This window comes from Rhinolophus hipposideros (genome assembly GCF_964194185.1).
Source record: "Rhinolophus hipposideros genome assembly, chromosome: 3".
Taxonomy (NCBI): domain Eukaryota; kingdom Metazoa; phylum Chordata; class Mammalia; order Chiroptera; family Rhinolophidae; genus Rhinolophus; species Rhinolophus hipposideros.
Genome location: NC_138049.1, coordinates 25,383,063 through 25,405,752, shown reverse-complemented (window position 1 = coordinate 25,405,752; position 22,690 = coordinate 25,383,063). Strand labels below are relative to the sequence as shown.

The 22,690-nt window shown below is 36.7% G+C and overlaps 1 protein-coding gene across 1 annotated transcript in view; it reads left to right on the top strand.

Moving 5' to 3' along the window:
• The window catches only part of PEX7 (peroxisomal biogenesis factor 7), a 74,302-nt gene that overhangs the window by 6,894 nt on the left and 44,718 nt on the right, over positions 1-22,690 (top strand). The window contains exons 4-5 of the mRNA XM_081039642.1: positions 11,003-11,080; positions 11,462-11,570. Of these exons, the coding sequence (XP_080895768.1) occupies positions 11,003-11,080; positions 11,462-11,570 (187 nt within the window). The remainder of the gene's footprint in view (positions 1-11,002; positions 11,081-11,461; positions 11,571-22,690) is intronic.

The window sequence follows — 22,690 nt, the reverse complement described above, 5'->3', positions numbered from 1 at the left end:
TGTGCCATATGGTTAAGATCTTGCGTCTTTAAAAAAAGAATCAATTATTTACCCTTTTGATAATGATAGAAGCTGAAAAGTTTATAATGATGGGTGCCCATAAAAAATGTTAATGCAGAGTACAACTACTCATGTATTTAACACCAGTTCTCTTTACAAATGTATTTATGTTTAAATACATCTGCTTAACAGATTTTTCAACCAAATGGATATTTTTTCCTCTCTCCCTCCCATCTTCTCTCCCTTCGTTCCTTCTTAGTCTTTTTTATAAAAGCAAGGGCACAATTGAACTTGATATATATTTCCTTTTGCGTATTTAGTCAGGCTTAGTCATTCATTCTAGAGTAGATTATTACTGCATTAAGATATTATGATCATTTAAAATAGCACTTTAAAACTTTTCCCCCTCAAAATGTGATTGTAGAGAAAATAGTTTCTAATTATGTATCAGTTGAACCAATTTGGATTTTACTATCAATAGGATGTAATACTTCTTACCCGCTTTCAATCCTATGTTTTTAAAAGCATTCACTTGGTGGGGGGATCTTTGTTTAGTATTTCAAAGATTGAATTTTCATTGAAAGAGCTAGACTTCTCCAGACTGGTAGCACATGTTATCATGTTATGTGCCAGGCATGTGTGTGAGTTATTGAAAACGCAGGTGCTAATCTCTGGTAGTAATTCTGGGACATGCAAGAAAACCATTTAATAGAAGAATGTGATCAAGATGAAAAGAAATGTCTAGAAGGTACACAGAGAGCGGGAACCAAGGACTGTCACAAAAAAATTGCTACTTAAGCTGAGTCTTTGGCAATTAGGCATTTGCAAGGCAGCCCTTGCAAAAGGGGAAAGGGCATTTCTGATGGAAAAGATCTGCACAGGTACAGAGCTGTGAAAGAGTATGACATGTCGAAGAAACCGCAGCCTTTCGGTTTGGCTGGACTGTCGAGTGTGTGTGGAGGAATGGTGAGAAACGAGGCAGCAGAGGTGGATATGGGCCTGTCCTGCGGGGCCTGAAATACCTGGGTAGACAAGTGCTTGTCTTAATTCAGTGGTTTCCAAACTTTGCTACATACTAGAATCAGCTAAGGAGGTTTTAAAAATCTTCATGTCCAGGTCACAGTGTCTGGGCTTGGAGCCAGTACTATATAAAGATTCCCAGGCGATTCCAATGTGCAGCAATGTTTGGATGCCACGGCCTTAACTTAATAGGCATTCAATTCTACTGACATTCATATGTGTATTGTCCAATACTTTGAGGGTTATAGATTCAAAAGGTAGATTGTAAAAAATAATAAAAGGAGTGATTTGATTTACCTTACAGAGTTTTAACTCACAGTCTGTTTTATCTCAAAGCTTTGAAACTTTTTTGTAAAGAGGAGAAAATGATAGTTTTAAATAGATGGAAACTGTAATGGAATATATTTGGGTAGAGAATGACTTTCATGCCTGACTACTGATACTATCTTTGTGGTCTCTCTCATATACTCAGTGCAGGTCTCAAACACTATGCCTGTCTCTAAAGCAAGTTAAGGAGTGAATTATCGAGGAACTAGAACCCCATGTCTCCTATTTTAGAATCTATTAGGAAATATATAGAGAATTACGTGATTTTTTTTGATAATTTTTAATCATATGAAACTAGAAATTCATTTCAGTTTAGCTACAAGCCGATATCCTATGAATGAGTTTTTTTCATTTTTTTCTCTTTTTTTATTAGTTTCAGGTGTACAAAACAATGTAATAGACATTTATCATTTATACCCCTCACAAAACGATAATCCCTGCCCCAATCTACTACCCCTCTGACATTGCATACAGCCGTTACATTTCCACTGTCTCTATTCCTAATGCTGTATTTCACTTCTTGTGAAAAAAAACAAACATATATATGTGTATATATATGTACATATAATTATAGTTCATTCCTTATTATTCAGTTTCAGGTGTACGGTGCAGTGATCAGGCATCTACATCATCCCTGAGGGGGTCTCCCTAATAAGACAAGTGTCCATCGGATACCCTACAAAATCTTTACAACATTATTGATTACATTCCCCAAACTGACTTTAGTATCCTCATGGCAATCTTCTGGTTACTGACTGTGCTTTCTAATCCCCTCACCGTCTCCCTCAGCTCAACCCCCTCTCCCAACTAGCAACCCTCAGTTTTTCCTCTATATCTAGACTGTTTCTGATTAGTTCGTTCGTTTATTCTTTTCTTTAGATTCCACATATAAGTGAGATCATATGGTATTTGTCTTTCTTTGTCTGACTTATTTCACTTAGCATAATGTTCTCTAGGTTCATCCATATCGTTGCAAATGGTAAGATTTCATTCTTCTTTATGGCTGCGTAATACTCCATTGTATAAATGTGCCATAGTTTCTTAACCCAGTCGTCTACCGATGGGCATTTCAGTTGTTTCCATGTCTTGGCTATTGTGTATAGTGCTGCAATAAACATCGGGGTACATACATTTTTTTAGGGATAGTGTTTTGGATTTTTCTGGATAGATACTTGGGAGTGGAATTGCTGGGTCATAAGGTAGTTCCATTTCCAGTTTTTTGAGATGCCTCCATACTGTTTTCCATAGCGGCTGCACCAATCTGCAATCCCACCAATAGTGCACAAGCGTTCCCTTTTCTCCACATCCTCGCCAGCACTTGTTTGTTGATTTATTGATGATAGCTATTTTGACTGGGGTGAGGTGGTATCTCATTGTGGTTTTTATTTGCATTTCTCTGATGGTTAGTGAGGTTGAGCATTTTTTCATATGTCTGTTGGCCATCTGTATGTCCTCTTTAGAAAAATGTCTCTTCATGTCCTCTGCCCATTTTTTAATTGGGTGGTTTGTTTTTTTGGAGTTGAGTTGATTGAGTTTTTTATAAATTTGTGATATTAACCCCTTATCAGATATAACATTGACAAATATCTTCTCCCATTCAGTAGTATGCCTTTTTGTTTTATTGATGGTTTCCTTTGTTGTAAAACACTTTTTAGTTTGATGTAATCCCATATGTTTATTTTTTCTCTTGCTTCCATTGCTGAAGGTGATATATCAGTAAAAATATTTCTCTGGGTAATGTCTGTAAACTTTCTTCCTGTATTTTCTTCTAGGAGTTTTATGGTTTCAGATCTTACATTTAAGTCTTTAATCCATTTTGAATTTATTCTTGTATATGGTGGAAGGAGATGGTCTACCTTCATTTTTTTGCATGTGTCTGTCCAGGTTTCCCAGCACCATTTATCGAATAGACTGTCTTCACCCCAATGTAAATTCTTGCTTCCATTGTCATAGATTAAATGACCATATAGGCATGGATTTATTTCTGGGCTCTCTATTCTGTTCCATTGATCTATGTGCCTATTTTTATGCCAGTACCATGCTGTTTTGATTACTGTAGCCTTGTAGTATAATTTGAGGTCAGGTATCGTTATACCTCCCACTTTGTTCTTATTTCTCAAGATTGCCAAGGCTATCTGGGGTCTTTTATGGTTCCATAAACATTTTGGGATAATATGTTTTATTTCTGTGAAAAATGTCCTTGGTAGTTTGATAGGAATTGCACTGAATCTGCATATTGTCTTAGGCGGTATGGACATTTTTAACTATATTAATTCTTCCTATCAATGAGCATTGTATGTGTTTCCATCTATTTGTATGTTCTTTAATTTCTCTCTTCAGTGTCTTATAATTTTCTGAGTACAGGTCTTTTATTTCTTTGGTTAAATTTATTCCTAGGTATTTTATAGTCTTTGAAGCAATTGTAAATGGGACTGTTTTCTTAATTTCTCCTTCTGATATTTTATTGTTGGTGTATAAAAATGAACTGATTTCTGAATATTAATTTTGTATCTTGCTACTTTACTTAATTCATGAATGAATTGGCAGAACTATTTAAATATTTTATGTAAGACAGGGAGGAATACAAGCATACATATTCAAATATATTTATATAATGTATTATAAATACATATAGTTCACATATTTTTTTCAAAAAGAAACAATGGAAAGATAATTTGAAAGCTAATAAAAATGGTTACTGTTAAAGAGTGTGAAGAAGAAAGCAGGGGAGAGGAGATAAAGATGGAAACAAGATTTCTCCAAATATATTTTGTATTATAGTTTTAACCTTGGAGCAATTGAAATATTTTAAATAATTAAAAATCACAATTTAAGTAAAAAGAAAAAATCTATTGCAGAAAATTAAAAACAAACAAATTAATTTAGTGGTATATCAAATGGTGTCATAACCAGGCATTGAAATTAATTATTTCAAGTCACTTTAAAAACACAGTATTATAATTGTACATACCAAATGGGATATGTCTGATAATCAAAAAGAACAAAGAAGTTTTAAACTGCATTCAGAAAAATTCGTATTGTTATTTGGAAACTCTCTATTGTATGTTAAAGCACATCAGTAATTATGTCATTAGAAACCAAAAGTTTCAATGTAAGGGAAAAGTGATACAACGATAAAGAAGTTAAAGAGAAACATTTAATCGTGAAATTGAATGGGAAATATCCGCATAGACTCATGAATTATTTTTGTCTGTCTAAAAAAAAGTACGTATCTCCTAGTTCTTTGGATAGTAAAGACCAAGAAGCAATGACCACTTGGTCTCAGTGAATATCCTTAGAGCCCAGATTACTGCCTCTAAATACTATTTCCCGCTAAAAGGAACGGAAATCTTTGGAGAAGTAGTCAAGTCCAGGACTGGGAAGGAAACAGATAAAATCAATCCAAGATATCTTCTGGTGTCAGAAAGCTATGAAAGGCCACTGGGATCATGTATCATGTCAAAAGTTTAAAAGAGACAACCTGAAGAGGCCCTCATTGGCCAATCATGGGACAATTTGAACATTATAAAGAATGACAGCAGTGTATTGAAACACTATACACACAAAAAGCCACACACTTACATACATATTTTCACGCATTAAAACAACAACAACAACAACAACAAAAACTGGTCACCATTGAAGATTACCAGGACAACTGACTCCTTCTGAAAATTGATAAATCAAGGTAAAGAATCAAGGCATTTATCCTGCCTTTCCTGTATGATTGTTATCATGGAGGAATCAAATAGTTGATGTGGAAAAAAATTCTTATTAACAGAATTCCTGCTAATAAATGCACAAGGAATAACAGAATTAGAAAATGACCATTTAGTAGCACCTAATGAAACAATGACTAGGCAAGGTCATCCATGGATGCTAAAACCATTAATTTAAAACTAATGCATCTTCTGAACAATTTTAGGATCACTAAAATTAGGTCAACCAGAAATGATACACCTCCTAATAGAATAGGAAGCTAAAAAAAGATTGAACTGAATCTAATCAAGCCCCTAGATCTAACTTCAATTTAAAGGAAATAGGAAGGGTAGAAGAAAAAGTTAAACACGACCATGACAAAACAATTAGCCAAGTCCAGGACGTAGAAAATTCTACAGGATCATTAACTTTGTTTCTTCAAGAAATAAATGTCATGGGTAAAGATGGGTAGGAAAAGCAAGGTGAGGAAGAGGACTTTCCTAGATTAGAAGAAACTTAAGAGACATTACACCTAAGTGTAAAATGTGAATTTTGTTTGGATCCTGATTCAAAGTAACTATAAAAAGACATTTTTGAGGCAATCGGGGCTATATAAATATGTACTGAGTATTAGAGGATATTAAGGAACTTGTTAATCTTGTTAGGTGTGAAAATGGTCTTGTGTTTATGTAAAAGCAAACAAACAAAAACCCTTATCTACTGCAGTATTTATGAGTGAAATGGTCTGACCTTAAAATACTCCAGCAGTCAGTCAATCAGTGAATAATGGAACAGATAAAACAAGATGAGCAAAATGTTGGTTAATAATAGGTGTATGATGGATACCTGGGGATTTATTATGCTGTTTTCTTACATTTGTACACATTTAAAAATTTTTAACGTGAAAAATTTTAAAAAATTGGTTCACATTAAAAGAAGTATGTAACCCTTTCTAATCATTCAGTAATTAAAAGTCAGTGTCCCTTTTCTTTGTATTGATACAGATAAGTATGAACATTCCGGACATAGTTTTTATTTGGTGACTTTTAATTAAATAGAACAACTTAAAAAGGGCAACACTATACAGTAGATTAAAAATGAGCTCTTTGGGAATTGGTTTCAGTAATAAAATTTGTACTCTCAAACTGTGGTTTTGATGAAGTTCAGATTTCATAAAGCAGCACAAAATATTGTTCAGTAGGTTTTTTTTTTGGTTTTTTTTTGCAGTCTCTCAATGTTCTTCACCACTGCCAAGAATAATTTCATAAGATAGGCCTTTAGAGGACCCTGCTTTTAAAGCATAGCTGCGTATCTTTCTTCTTCTTCATACTTAATTTGACCATTTGCCGTGTCTACTGTTTAAATGGGAGTGGAGGGGGAAATTGGGAATAGGGAAATGGAAGAGTGGACTAATGTGAGATGGGCTTTCCATTCAGATTGGTTTCTCTGCCCCTTCATTCATTCCTGAAAAGACTGTGATTAACTCGACTATGCAAAGGACTGTACTAGGCCTAGTGTGTGGGAGGTGAACAAGTCGGGCAGGTCCTTGCCCTTCTGGAGTGCTTGTCCTCTAGGGGAGCGAGACTTAGGCTGCTCGTTATCATTTACAGTGTAGCAAGGGCTGTGAATGTACCGAGTGCTGCAAGAGAGGAGGACCTTGTCTGGGGAAGGGACAGGGAGAGCATCCTTTAGTCTGATGGGAGAGTAGGAATTGACTCTTCAGATGGAGAGGTCAGCGGAATATGCTTAGAAGCAAAGGGAGGTACACGCTTGGAGGGGAAGGATTGAGTCTGTGTGCCCAGAAGTTAGCGTTTTGGCTCTTATTTAAGGTCAGTGGAAAGACATTGAAGATTGAAAATAATTTACTATGAAATATTTCATGCATATAAAATATATGTAAGATGTAAGAATATATAATGAACACTCATTGTCTAGCTGAAGAAATAAAACATTACCTATACCGTTGGAGCCCCTGGTTACTGATTCTGTCCTTCCTCTGTCTCCTTTTTTCTGATTCTATCCTTTTCCCTTCTTTTCTCCGTTCTTCCTCCGTTCTTCCCAGGAGCAATCACTATCCTGAATTTTCTGTTTATATGGTTTTTGTTTTTCCTTTTAGTTTTATTACGTATGTATGCGTCCGAAGCCATGCACAGTTTTGCATGGTTTTGACCCTTGGATAATCAGCAATAGTATGAATGAATCTCAGAGCTAAGTGAGGATGGTAAGTTACAGGGGCCATAGTGTGAAACCGCTGAAGGGCTTTCTGCAGGGGAGTGACATGAATTTGTGTTTTATAAAAGTTATTTATTTATTTATTTTTCGCAGAGTAGATAATGGATTAGAGGTGAACGAGAAGGGATGGGGAGAGCAGTTAAAAGGCTGCTGTTATCTAGGTGGTAGCTTGTGGTCGATGGTTGTAGCCTCTCAAGAGAAATTATATACAAAGTTGTAACCACGGCCCTTTGGGATCTTGTCCTTCTTAACTATTTGATCTTTCTGTTCCTCTAAACATGACAGTCTTGTTTTGTGCGTCAAGGTCTTTCCCTGTTCTACCGGAAGCCTTTCCTCTCAAATCTGCAGAGTTCTTTTCCTGCACTCAGGTCTCTCTCTGCTCAGAGGTCTTTCCTGACCACTCTATGGAAGTGACCTCCTGCCCTTGTCATTGTTTTCTAGTCTCCTTACTTTGCTTTCTTGCTTTATAATTTTTTAAAAATCAAAACCTGAAGTTATGTATTTATTTACTTACAGCCTGTCTTCCCCTGGGAAAATATAAGGTCAAAGCAAACAAATACGTAAATACATAAATAAACAAATAAGATCCATGAGGGCTGGGACTTCATCTATCTTTTCTAACATTGTATATCCCCTCCCCCCAAACCTTATACATAGTAGATGCTTAATAAATATTTGTTGAATAGATAGATTAGTGAATTAATTTGCAGTTGGGATCATGGAATCCAGTGATGCCTTTTCAGTTGTCTTCCAAACATCTCCTGGCTGTAAACTTTTTTCAGAGCTTGAGGTTAATGCCCAAACCCTGTTCCTATGAGACATTTCCATTTGCTATCTTGCTGTCATCTCAAACTCAGTGTGTCTAAAATTACACATTATCTTCCTTCCTCCAGTCTTCCTGTTTTGTTCTTGCCACCATCATTGGCAGTCCCCAGGCACAAAACCTCAGCGTTATCTTGCAGTGTTCCTTCGTCCTGATCTCGACGCCACTTTCTGTGCCCATATATGTCTTTGGGGAATTTCTGGTTGGTGTTGGCACCCCTGCTTCCTGCTGTTGCCATGAGAGCCAGCTCTCCCTCAGGGCCCTGCTTGACTACTTCTCTCCTGGGCATCAAGCTGAATTTTCCATCCCAGCACGCTTTTTGTATGTATGTCTATAGTTTTCTTTTTTTAAACATTGTATCCGGGCTTGAACTGTTAGTTACTTTCCCATGTCCTTATGTTTTAGGACAGCAAAGCAAATAAAGCATTCGTTGATTGAGTCACCTTTATTTCATTCTTTATTATTCCATTTTTAACCTCATCATGTGTGTCCTATCCTTAGTTTTGTCTTAGAGCCCTGATGCCTGCCACGTTGTTGTGTGTCAGATAGGACAGCTGGCACAATGCTGCCATCAGCGCAGCTTTCTTACCTCCTGTCTCTTGTTCTCATTAGGGTTGGGTTCTCGCTGAGCCTATGGAGGCTCTTGCCATTTTAAATGGTCGGAAGTCATGAAATTTCAAGTCCTGTGTTATGCTGGAAATGTGTAGGGGCAGTGGCATCTGAGCTCATGATGGTAGTTATATTCAGTTACCCTCTAAAAGGAAAACAGTGGCTCTTTCTAACTTAGCAGTGATACAGGTTGTAAAGATAAGTTTGGAGGGTTAAATTCTTTTAACTCCCATGTATAGAGTGCCTCTTATATTGCAATGAATATCGACGTGCAAGATGATTTTGCTTAGAGGGGTCTTCCAAAATCTAGCAGATTTGGCAATCATTCAACATAAATTTTAGTAAAATATGTAAATGTTGAATTAGAAGTGGGTACAAGATGATGGAGTGCACAGAAGGAAGCACCTAACTCTTTGAGGGATTCGTAGGAAAGGCTTATTTCATGAAGGACATAATGGGGCCACATCTGGATAGGTGAGCAGGCGTTCACCAGGTGGGCAGAGACTTTGAGTGCTTGGAAACAGATTAATTCAAGACAACAAAATGAAATGAATTTGGGCCCAAATGTAGCTCTGGGGAAGGCCATACCAACAAAGGCAGGACTTTATTTCCTTAATATTTATAATCGCCTAGGTTCAGATTTCAGCTAGCTTTGGGAATTTAGACGTTACTTAACCTCTTTGGGCCTTGATAGAGTATCTATTTCATAGAAGTGAGGATTAAATGAGATAAAATACATAAAGTGCTTATGACAATATCTGGCACACAGTAAGTGCTCAATAAAGATTTGCTATTGTGGTTATTTTTGACTGCTCACATCAGCTCAGAGCAGGGGTTGCCAAACTACTGCATATGTCTCGGCCAAAGCCAAACACAACCTGCTGTCTGATTTGTAAATAAAGTTTTATTGGCACACAGCCATACCCATGCATTAAGTATCATCTGTGGGTACTTTTGTGTTCTACAAGACTGAGTTTAGCCAAGCAGTTGTGACAAAGATCACATGGCCCATAAACCTAAAATATTTTTATGGCCCTTGACAGAAGAAATTTGCCATACCCTGACCTAGAGAATAAAATCAAACTCTTCAGCTCTCAAGGTCTTCAGTGATTGCTTCCAAACCTATCTTTTTCCATCCATAACAGGTAGCTGTAGCAGCTCTTTGGTGTTGCTGCCCTCTCTGTATAGTTTATGAGCTGTTCCCTGTTGCTGGATTGAAGTTTCTTTAATGTTCCAACTGCTTTTCTCTCATTTGGATATGGGCAGCAGCAGGGCAAGGACTAGGGTGAGGTAGGTTAGGTACTCGCCTTGGGTACACAGTTTAAGGGACCCCCTAAAAACTCAGTAGTCAAAACAATCTCTTAATGCAATAGTTTTAAAAAGTCAAAATTAATGCAAAAATATCTGTGATTAACAAAATATTAGAGTTTAAAATAAAGATAGGATCAGTTTTAGTGTTTTTTTGTTTGTTTGTGTTTTACTCAGGCTTCAACATGGCTTAGTTTAGCACCAGGCAGCCAAGAGTAGGTAACCCATACTTAAGCCACAACAAACCCCCAGACACTCGTACTTTCTACATAAATATAATAAAGAGTGTTTAGATACAAAATAATCTGCCAGTCACATTTAATGATACACATTCAGATCCACGTTAGGACTACTTTCATAAAGTATAGTTAGGCACATATTTTGTTGAATTTAGTTTATCCTAGTGATCGGTATATAATCTGTTGTATAAAATGACAGTGAAAATATTTCCATAAGTTTTCAAATGGTTCACTGCGAGCAGTGAAGCATAGATTAGAACAGCAGCGTTCAGTAACTAAGGCTGTTTACCAAGAGATCTGAAAGGATCACCTGGTTCCTATAAGCTTTTCCAAGAAAGGCCAGATAGGGACAGTAATTGAATTTTAATGCTTTCTGATAAACATTGACCCAGCAAGCTTTTTGAAATGACTAACTTTCTAATCTGCTTTGACATTTCTTCAGGGTGCTGCAAACAGTGATTTGTTGGTATGTTCAAAATATGTATAATTTGTTTTAGTGAAGAAGGTTTGGAAATATTTTGTAGAATTCTATTGAAGTACAATCTGTAAGGAATAAGTCTGGAGGAATGGACAAAATGACCTTTCCATTTCTCGGACACCATGTTGAGATTTGTAGAACTTTATTTTTGATGTTTGAGCAAAGTGAATTAATTGTTATAACTGGCTATCACTGTAATAGAGATAAAATGTAATACCGAACTTGATGCTCTTTTGCTTTCTAGATGACAATTTTAATTACTTTTAGGTGTATAGTGTTGATTGGAGCCAAACCAGAGGCGAACAGCTTGTGGTGTCTGGTTCATGGGATCAAACTGTCAAACTGGTATGTGGCCATTGCTGTATTTAAAAGCAAATATTCCATTCCCCAAAGCTTCCACTGATTTTTTCCTTTTCTAGAACATTCTTTTGTAGCTTTTTAATTAGATAGCTAATTTTCTTTTCAAAAAACTGTATTAAAGCATTTATTATAATTTAAAATTTTTAATCTTTTGGTTGTAAACTAATAATTAGCTGAGCATCGATTACTTTGGCCCCTTAAGCACCATCTTGCTTTTTATAAACATAGACTTTAAGAAATCCTTGACATACGTATGCATATTGTGTGTGTGTATATATGTATAAATACATCTATACTATATACTGTATATATAAAACGTGCATTTGAATTTTCCTCTCAGTAATTGATCTATTCATTTATTCGTAGTGGGATCCAACTGTGGGAAAGTCTCTGTGCACCTTTAGAGGCCATGAAAGTGTCATTTATAGCACCATCTGGTCTCCCCACATCCCTGGTTGCTTTGCTTCAGCCTCAGGTAAATAATTGGCTATTTTCCGAAAGCCTTGCTTGTAGTGAATGGTGGCCTTGCTTTCCCCAGTAGGTGGCGCTGTGCACCTTAGATTTCGAGGAAAAGAAACCTAAAAAATATATATATATATTTGTGCTTTTTCGACGGTTTCATTCTTTACCAACCTCTAGACAAGAATTAGCCACACTTGAATTACTTTTTGATGATGTTAAGCATTTGACTTAACATGTTTCTCTTTGATGAGGTAAGAGGCGTGGGACAAAGAGCAAGTGAGGGCTTTGTCATCTGTCACTCCTTAATGTTTCCTTTACCTTCCTTTTAGGAATATTCTTTGTAATTCATTGCCACTAAGCCATAGCAGAGATTTTTTTTTGTCTGATCTTTTTTCTGACTGTTTGCTTTAGATTTATGTCAGCAGTTCTAAGGCAAAGTAGATACTTACATTTATATGTCTCTGTCTTTTTTGTTTTGTTTTGGTAGAGAAAAGTCATTTTATCGAAATTTAATAATTGTACTGTTTGCATAAAGATTTACAAATTTGGTTTGTGGGCCAATTGATAAATGCTATAAAACCTGCACAGTCTAACTTACATGGAAGTTATAGGGACACATTGCTCAGCCTCTCTGCAGTGCCTTTTAAAGCAGCGTAGTCTACCTGCCAAACGGCCGGTTACATAGCTCTCCTGTCTTCACTTGTCCTGAGCTGCTCTGCAATGCCTGTTCCCTGGCCATCTGGCTGTTTGCCTTCTTCTCCTCACACCCCTTCAACTCTGCCCTCACAGCTTTTGTACTTTCATCCTTTATCTTTTCTTTGCATCAGCCTAGCTTTTCTCTCTTCTGTTGTTCTGATTTTACTTGAAGAAGTTCAGTGGCAGGGTCTTCCCAGAGGGTGACAGGAGGAGAAGCTGAGACAGCAATGCTACCTTTTGCCCAGGTTTAGAAGGTAGGCTTGTTCTTCACAGCGAGAAAAGTAAATTGAAAGGCATTTGGAGTTATAGTTCATGTGGTTAAGCATATGGAATATCAATTCTTAATGACATTATAGTATCTGCCACACCATTATTTTCATAATGTGAATTAGATAGAACACAACTATTAATGAACAAATATAGGTGGTCCTAGGCAGGTTACAACTGGTTATAAATCCTTCAAAATGGGGAACCAGACTAGGTTGTTTTACTAACCACTGAGCTGCTTTGCTTAAATGGTTTTATCCTTGGTTTGTTTATCAGAACAAAGTTTGCTAAGTCTGTGTAACAGTTATAAGAATGTGTAACATCCTAATTAATCATAAATATTTGTGGTGATTGACAAAATAAGATCATCACTTTTTAGTTTTTACTTTTATAACTTCCAAAATATAAATTTATAAAGAAAAACAAAAATGGTATGCCAGATAATCCCTATTCTAACAATACATCGTAAGGATGTTTAAACAACACAGAAACATACCAAGTAAAAAAGTAAAAGCCTCCTCTCCCCACTCCTATATAACCACTGTTAACATTTTATTGTATTCCTCCATAAAAGTTATTTTGCTTATTCCAGAGTATATGGTACAAAAAATTTAAAGTATTAATGGGGAATATTCTTGAGGAAAAAGTCAGATGTTTTCAAAGGCCAAAGGTGCTGAGCAATGTGAGATTTTACAGGCATGTAGCTATAAAACCTTTGTTGTTGTTGAAATTATACAGGAAAATAACTTTGTGATTGTGAGTCACGAAATACCCTATCCCACATTCTTCTTCCCCATTGAAAACATTGTTTTTAAAAAGCAGTTTTTGATTGTGGAGATTTTTTAGTAGCTTTAATCCAGAATTATAGCTGAATTGAGTAAATCATGCCACCATTCAGAAAGAGTTCTTAGACTGTAATTTTGAATAAACTTGATAGAAAACAATGCCCATTAATTATACATTATTAATTATATTATAAATTTATATATTTAAATTTGAGAAGTTAAAACAAATATAAAATAGAAAAAGAAGTACATGTTTCTTTTAGTGGATCTATCACCAATAAACATTTGGCTAAGGAAAATTTTCTGAATATTTTGATTCCTAAAAAGTATGACTTTAATACATATTGCTTCATTTTCCTTTTAGATGATTTGCGTAATGTATTGCATGCCATTAAAGCTGTAACAAATGTAGGAATAAAACAAAGGTGAACAATTTAGTTGGCACACGCAAGGTCGGAGCTGCTCTCCCAGACTGCCTGCTTGAGTCACTCTCACCCTGCTTCTTCAGACACGTGATAGGCAGGATAAGCCGAGATCTGCTCACAGTATTCCAGAATGAGACATTAGGTGGTTTGGGAGTGTGTGCATACATATAGCCTATATGATACTCATTTTCAAGTGTGTTTATTACAGAGCAGCAAATAAACAGATGCACCTCCTCAGTCTTTTAAATATTGGCAATTTGATGCATGAAAAATATCTAACTGTTGTTTTGATTTGCATATTTGATTACTAAGGAGAGTGAAGACTGATATATCAGTTGGCCGCCATAATTCTCCTTTTGTAAGTTACATGTTTATATCTTTGGCCCATTTTTCTTTTGGGAGATATTTGTTGTTTTTCTGTATTGATATATGAGCTCTTTTTATATTTAGGTATTAGTCCTCTGTATCCCAGTGTTTTGTTTGTTTGTTTCTTTTTTTTTTTTTTTTTACCTTTTAACCTATTTAATTAATTTCTTACTGTAAAAAGTTTTAATTTTTTTAGTAGTCAAAACTATCAATTTTTTCTGGCTTTTATTTAAGATGAATAAGGAATTGGCTCATTGAAAAGTAGGGGGCTTTGGGTGCCACGAGAACATTCCAGGCCTAGAAAATAGGATGTTCAAAAGTAAGAACTTGATGCATTTGAAAAATGGAAAGAAAGCCAGGTAGAGTATTGCTTAAGAGGAAAGGGAGTAAAAGTGAGGTCCGGGTAGCAGACAGGGACCCAGATCATGCCTTGTGGGCTGAATTCAAGATTTTGGATTTTGTCCCATGGACAGTGGAAAGAGGTTTAAGCAAGGGAGTGATATGACTAGGCTTGCGTTTAAAAAAAAACTCATTCTGGCTGTTGTGTAGAGAATAGCTTGGAGGTGAGCAAGAGTGGGCACAGGGAGAACAATTAGAAGAGACGGAAGCATGGATGAGGATAGTGGCAGAAGGTCTGGAACAAAGCAGGCTGATTTGAGTGGTATTTAAAGATGATTTTATAAGATGTGGAAGAGGTTAGAATTTGTCTTAGGTTCCTGGGAAGGACAGATTCGTGGATGGGGGTGTCAACTGAGATAAATATGTTTGACAGAGAAGATCTCGAGTTTTGTTTTGGAACACGTTGAGCCTGTGGGACACATGTGTGGGGTTGTTAATGAGCAGGTTGAACTGGGAGCTGAGAGGTTTGGCCTTGTGAATAAAAATTATGTCATTGGCTCCTAAATGATAGCTAAAGCCATTGCAGTAAATCAGAGCACCCAGGACAGACTAATGAAAAGAAACCTTAGACTAGAGCACAGGTTGGTAAACAGTATTTTCAATTCGCGGTTGGGAACCCACGGATGCGAAGGGTGACAGCATGCATTGGTCTACACCATTTTATATAAAGGACGTGAGCATCCAGGGATTCTGGAATCCTGGGGCATGAGGGTCCTGGAACTGATCCCTGCAGATGCCAAGGGACAACTATAGTGAAGTTTTTAGGGAGTCAGAAGTTATGCACGGATTTTCGACTATAGGGAATTGACTCCCCTCTTCCCTGAGTTCATCGTTCAAGGGTCAGCAGAAATGCCCTCAGATCAACATGACCCACACACAATTTTTGTAAATAAAGTTTTATTGCAACAGACACGCCCTTTCATTCACAAACTACCTATGGCCGCTTGCACGCTATAGTGGCAGAGTGGCGTAGTTATGAGGAGACCAAATGGCCCTAAGAGCCAAAAATACTTACTGTTGGGCCCTTTACAGAAAATGTTTGCTGGTACAGAACCTTGAGGAGAGATAAAGAAATGGAAGGTCTTTCAGTTGATTAAGGGAAGACCGAAGACAATAGCTATAGGAAGAGGTAGAGTGCTTGTAACATTGCTCCTCATTTAATTATCCAACATCCAAAGACAGGCAGTTGGTAGCATAATTGTTCCTTTCTTGCTAATGAGTTATATCAATGCCTTGGGTTGTTGAATTATGTTGAGTGACTTTCATAAGAAATATGATGTCACAGAAGTCCTTTTCACTTGTTTTTTATTGAGAGATAATTGACATAATATATTCATATCAGGTATACAACATAATTATTCAATATTTGGATATGCATATTTTGAAATGATTACCACAATAAGTCTAGTTAACCACCATCACCACAGTTAGAATTTTTTTAATGAGACCTTTTAAGATCTATTCTCAGCAACTTTCAAGTAAACAGTAGTATTATTAACTATGGTTACCATGCTGTACGTTATGTCTGCGTGACTTATTTTATAACTTGAAATTTGTACCTTTTAACCACCTTTGCCTATGAAAGCCCACCCCCCCACACTCCCACCTCTGGCAACCACTGATCTGTTCTCTGTAGCAATATGGGTGTTTTTTAATTCCACATATAAGTGAGGTCATAGGGTATTTGTCTTTTGTTTATTCTTTTTAATTCTAAAAATTAAAAATGACCAAATGTCCCTAAATTCTTTTAAGTATTGTTAGGCTGAAGACACTCAGAAGTGGAAACCTTCAGGTAAATGGTGCACAGAGAAGCATGTCCATTTAGATTAAGCAAGTTTTTGGATCTAAGATGATAGTGAATAATAGTAACTTCTGTATATGGAGGTGCATTTAATTTTTAAAAGTTTTGTTCACTGATTGAAGTTAACAGCATTGCTGTCTAGAATAAAGAGTGGTGCACTCCATTAACTTATAAAATTATTACTGTTTTTTTTAAAAACTTGTAAGTTGTCATGGTTTTTTTATCCATAATCTGAATTAAATCTTTTTCAAAATATCAAGGCTTTTGGGATGGGACAAGTAATACATTTTCCTTGTCACATTTCCTTTTCCAAGCCTAAATTTCTTCTTTGATCTTTTTTTTCTCTGTGATGCAGCTGATCATAAGGCCAGATGTATATTAAGTAAATGATAACAGTAACACATTTAATTTGAATTAACTCTTTAGCCTAACTTCAGTTAATCATCTTTTATGCTTCTACTTTAGTGTAAATTCTAATGAGTTTCATGCTCATAGTGAATCACATCTGTAAGGTGACCACAATTTTATGTAATGGTTACAATTTTCATAATTTTACTATTAGTGAAAAGCCCTAACATAGAATTAATACAGTTGAATTAAAATCCTCTTGAAGATGTGAATTAGATTGATATTAGCATAAGTTTTTTAGGGTTGGCATGCCCTTTGACCTTAGATCCTACAGTTTCAAAAGAGTCATTTCAAACCCTGGATGGAATTAGTGGGATAGAATAGATTCACCTTCAATGAACTGAAAATGCTTCCCTTCTAGTGAAACAGTGGAAGCATGTCTCCTGGCCTCTCTAACTGGCATCATTCATAATAAACCAGAGTTAATAATGGGGATAATTTTACATATTTGCAAAGTATTAGTAAATAAAACTCCTTGAACTACTGATAGATTTCTAAAAATTTCTTTACCTTACCATTATATGTAATTTGTTCACTTATATTATTATTTAAGTTCTAAAATTGTTTTCATTTACTTTTAATCATTGTTCTTTTTATGCCCACGACCAAGCGTAAAATTCGACAGTGACAAAATCATGAACTAATACAGCTGCATTTAATGTCAGCTAGGATTGTGTATATTAGCCCTTTATTTGGGCTGAGGCACACACACTTCTTCCTCTTCCATTGGCCCTTTGTGTAGCATGGTATACATAATATTGACTCTGGGTGTTGTACGTAGAGTGTTCAGTGTATGAAACTCTATAGCAGAAGAAGCAGAAGAAGATGAATTATGTGTAGAGAGTTAGCAATATAATCATGAAACTTAACTTTTAAAACTATATGTGTATTTTAAATAGGTAGTGTATAAAAAGTCTTTTCTCAACAGAATGATCATTTGCTTTACTAGAGAAAAAGGCCATTATGACATTACTTTCACGTGTTAAATTGGAAATGAATATAAATAGTGGTCATATCAGCCAGGACTTCTTTAGTTGAAATTAAAGAAATTCGGACCCAAACTGCTTTCAGGCAGAAGATAATTGATTTGCTGACATAGTTTACAAGCCCAGAATTAGAGCTAGCTTTATAAGGATGGCTGGATACCTGGCTCCCAGGATATTCTTGCCATGTCTTTTGTTCTGTCTTCTGTTGCGTTGGTTTCAGTATCAGGTACCAGGTGACAACAAAATGGCAGTAGCTTCAGCCCTCACATCCTGTCTGGTTTCTGTCCGGTAGGAAAAAGTGAGAAGTTCTCGGACATCTAGGAAAGTTTTATTTTCTCTCATTGGCTCTGAATGGTCCATGTGGATGTTCCTAAACGAATCCCCTTGCTTGGGAGAGGACATGCAATGTGCTGGTTGGCTTCGGGGCCGCTTAGCTCCTGCAGTTGGGAATGGGAAATGGGGAGGGTGGTACCCAAACTACACACACACGGAATGGAAGTAGATGGATACATTCTAGGGGGCCGATATTCACTAAAATGGCTGCTCATTCAAGGCTTAAAATAAATCAGAGGGGATTTGATGAAAATCAAGCACTGGACCAGTGAGCTGTTAAAATGTGTTTCCTTTAAAAAAAAAAAGTTTCCTTAAAAAAAAAACTTTCAAAGTTGCAGGGTATTTGCAAATCTGGAACTACATTTATCACTAGCTAAGTTAAAACAGACCAAATGGGGGAGTTTTTAGAAGTTTAGACCTAGATTTACCTTTCATCGCAGAGTCCTTGAAGGACATTGCCTTCTGTCTAGTTGATGGTAGTTGTATTAGTACAGAATTCATATTTCTAAGTTATATGAGCTAGAAGGGAAGCATATTTGAGCTCTTTACAGAAAGAGGATTAATCTGAAGTAAATTTTCTTTTGAACCATGAAAACTAAATTACTACTATTACAGACTCCACATAATTGTATAAATGATAGCCAGGCCTGAATGTGTGGGATCTAGTCATTAAAAAAAAAACACACCTCATTTCTACTCTAAGAAAAAAGTCATATTACATCTGATAGGCATCTGGTATTTCAGTTAAATTGGATTATTTGGACCCAGTACGTATCCTTTTGCTACTCGGTTAACAGTTTCAGCCATGGTGTTTACACTCATTTCCCCTAACCCCACTTCCTCTTACCTCTTGCAGTTTGAGATGAGACTTAGCAGCAGCCAGCACTTTCTCCTCGGTATTGTACGTTTAAATTTATTTGTTCTGCTGCCAGTGGCAGGTCTATAACTGATAGGAGAAGCTGGTCATTCAGGTGAGTCTTTGGCACCATCACAGGCCCCTGATAAACGTCTGGCTAACAATGAAAGGCCAGTTGTCTGGAAAATATGATTTAAAAAACATAAATACTGATGTCCTAGTGGCTCAAAGAGTTGAGTGAGTCATTGTGCCATTTGGCCAGAAGGTCTCTCTCCTACGTGGAAAACAGTGATGAGGGTGAAGTGCCAAATGTGTGCAGCAGGAGCAACTGTCAAGGAAGTGGAATCCTTAGCTCCTACAGAGCAGCTCTCAGTGTTCTGTGCCCTTTTAATTAACTGCAAGAGGGGACCAGTGAAGGTGCGTTTTTGTTTTTGTTTTTTTAAATGTCGCCTCAACATGATGATGAAGAACCAAAATATTGTTCCAGAGAAATTTAGAATAAACATACAGGCAGCCTTTGTTGTGGCGTTGTTTGATCTTTCACGGAAGTATAATACACAGACAGAACAGTGCATAATCTTCAGTACAGAAGGGGATGAACTTTTACAGTGAACACATCTGTATCCTAGCACCCGGATCAAGAAACAACGTTTCCAGAGGCCCTCCTCACATCCTCTGAGACATTACCACCACCCCCACCACCCCGCTCCCCCGCCCCGACACACACACAAACACACACACGCGCGCACACACACACACACACACCCAGGGCCACCACCATGCTGCCTTCTAATAACATAGATTGATGTTGCCTGTTTTTATACTTTTGTGTCTGGTTTCTTTTTCTCAACATTGTTTTTTCAGATTCATTCATATCATTGCTAGAATAACAGTTCTTAATCTCCTAGTCAACATTCATTGTAAGGTTTCGGTACTTTAAATCATTCACATACCCATATAATGTGATTTTTAGGGTGAACGAAAGCTCATTGAACTTTAAACATTGCGTTAGTCATAGCTATAGCAGACTTTATAGTTTCAGACTTGGAAAGCCAGTGTACTTTAGGCATTTCCTATGTTTTAGTGGAAGCCTCACGCTAAATCAAATGTTTTGTCTGGGGCTAGACTTTTTAGAGACTGAAGCTTCAAATGAATTTCCCTCCCTCCAAGATGATCAGGTATCTCCTTTGCCTACAGATGAAAGAACTTGAACTATCTTAGGTCTTTGTAGAATTTGTTGAAAAGCAACCCCAGAATGGGGAGGGATGCTTGCACCGTCAGTCCCAGGACACATTCTCTGTTTCTAACGTGCACAAGATTTTCTCTGCTTGTTGTCTTGACCCTGCATGCTGGCTTTCTCCATACAGTGAGGCACATGGCCACTGGCAGCTCCTCCATTTTATAACCTGTAAATTCTATCATCAGAGAGGAACTGACATTAGTTTTTCAGTTCTAGTTCAGAAAAATTTCAAGTACCTCCCTTTGACCTGTCAGCTTGGTTAAGACAGGAAATAAGATACGGTGACTGGCCTTGCTTGGACATGCCACTGGCCGGTCAGCTTCTCTTATCAGTTGCAGACCTGCCACTGGCAGCTGGTCAACTGTGTTGAACCATACGTCTTTCTAGAAGCACATGGCAAGAAGCCAGGACTGCTCCTAGAAGAGTGTTGCTGGACAGCCCAAACACGAGATGTCCACAGCACCCTCCTTTATGTAGCAGGTCCTTGGATGATGTCGTTTCATTTCAACATTGATGAGATACCATAGGAACTGAACTCTTGTTTATATCAGTTAGCCTGTGGTTACATTGGTTTTGGTATACGTCATTTCACTTAAAAATCCCAGAACCTGTTGATGCCATTAAGTGAGGACTTACTGTACTCTGAAGCCTAGGGAGAACCATGAAATATCATTTTATCTAAGCTATTTAGAATTCTGAAACAATTTCTACTGACTGGTGGCTAGACCACAGACAGTAGATTTAATTAGGGCCCCTAATGATATTCGAATTTCTAATCTGTACCAATTCTGATTAATTTCCAGTTGATTCTTTTAAACTCATAATTCCTTATGCCTATCATCCTTAACTAGATCCAAAAATGTTAGTTACTTTGCTCTATCAGAGTGGTTTTCAACTTTTTGTCAGGTAGTAAGATGGTGTTTTTAAATAAAATCCCACACAAAAAGCAATAGGATATATTTATGGATTCATAGAAAAGTAATAAAAGTATTACAAAAACACGGACTAAAGGGATGCAAACCAAATTCATGATTGTGGTAGCCTCTGGGCAGGATATGGGGCATGGAATTAGAACTATAATAGAGGTTTCAACTACAATGTTTCATTACTTTTATTTCTAAAACAACTATGGGGTAAATACGAAAGTCGTGTGTGTGTGCACGCGCGCATGTGTGTATGTGTGTTTAAATGTTTCTCCCCCAACTTATAGAAAAAAACGTATAAATTAAAAGAATAATTCCTCAAGAATCAGCCAGTATTGATTGTGTGGCGCTTCTCCTGCAACGTGAGGAGGCACGTGAGTGTGGCTGTAGACGCACAGGAGCCTGACTGCCCGGGTTCTAGTTCCAGGTCCTAATTCCATCACTTGCTTTCTTGAGCAACTTACTTCATCTCCATGTGCTTCAGTTTCCTCATTTGGAAATTACTACAAAAATTACTTTTTGTATTAAGATTTCTGCCTCACTTGTGATGTTTAAAATAAGTTAACATATATAAAATGCTCAGACCAGCATCTGGCACACTGTAAGCACTCAGTAAGTATTAGCTTGTTATTCATGTTATTCATAGGGATGGCAATGACTTCTAATCATGGGTATGTTTTCTCATTTTATGTTTTTAAACCTTATCTTACTTCAACTTTATACATCAACTTACAACTTTATAAGGAAGATATCTTATCATAGGTAAGGAAAAGGAGAATCAGGGACATTTAGTAACTTTATTAAACATGAACAGCTACCAAATGATTGAACTGGGTTAGAACCCAGCTCTGCAACTCCAAAGCCCCCGATCTTAACCTCTATATTGTATTACCACCAACAATTTTAATTCTTATCTTTCTTAAGCAGCTTCCAAAGAAATCAGAAAAAAAAATTGTCTAAAATAGCTAAATTTTGCTAAATGACCTAATTTAGAATTTGAGATATAGGAAAATATATGTAGATAAGTAAAGGATAATTTAAAAATTTAGTATTTTTACATACCGTATATATTAAACTGTCTACCCTGTGCTAGCAGCCATTTGAGATGCTTTACAGAAACTTTATTACACAGAATTCTTGTGCAACCCTGCATGAAGGCATCCTATTTCTTTTTTAGCAATGAGAAATCAGTCTCAGAGATATTATATAACTTGTACAGAGTCACACAATTACTAATGAAATTCAAGACTGTGACTGCCACCAGCCTAGAGACCACATTCTTATCATCAAGATGAACTAGCTTTCTCCCATGATCAGTTATTGTCGTAATTTACTTTTGATGTAGGGGTGTGTGTGTGTGTGTGTGTGTGTGTGTGGTGTGTCTGGGTTTTATTCATCTGGTCATTCAAGGCAAACAGCATATCAAACATTTAATCAGGGGTGACTTTGTGCAGCTAAGCAATGTAAACCATTTTTGTAATAATGCAAAGTATAATCCTTACATTTTTTTCGACTTGTTTTTTCCAAGGAGAAAAATATCCCTCTGGCTGGCCTAGTAAACTTTAATAAAAGCTAAGATTTAAAAACTCTCCATTTTGTCTCGGTAGATTGCTTGTATTTATCAGTAAAAGTGTGACCATTTTGTTTC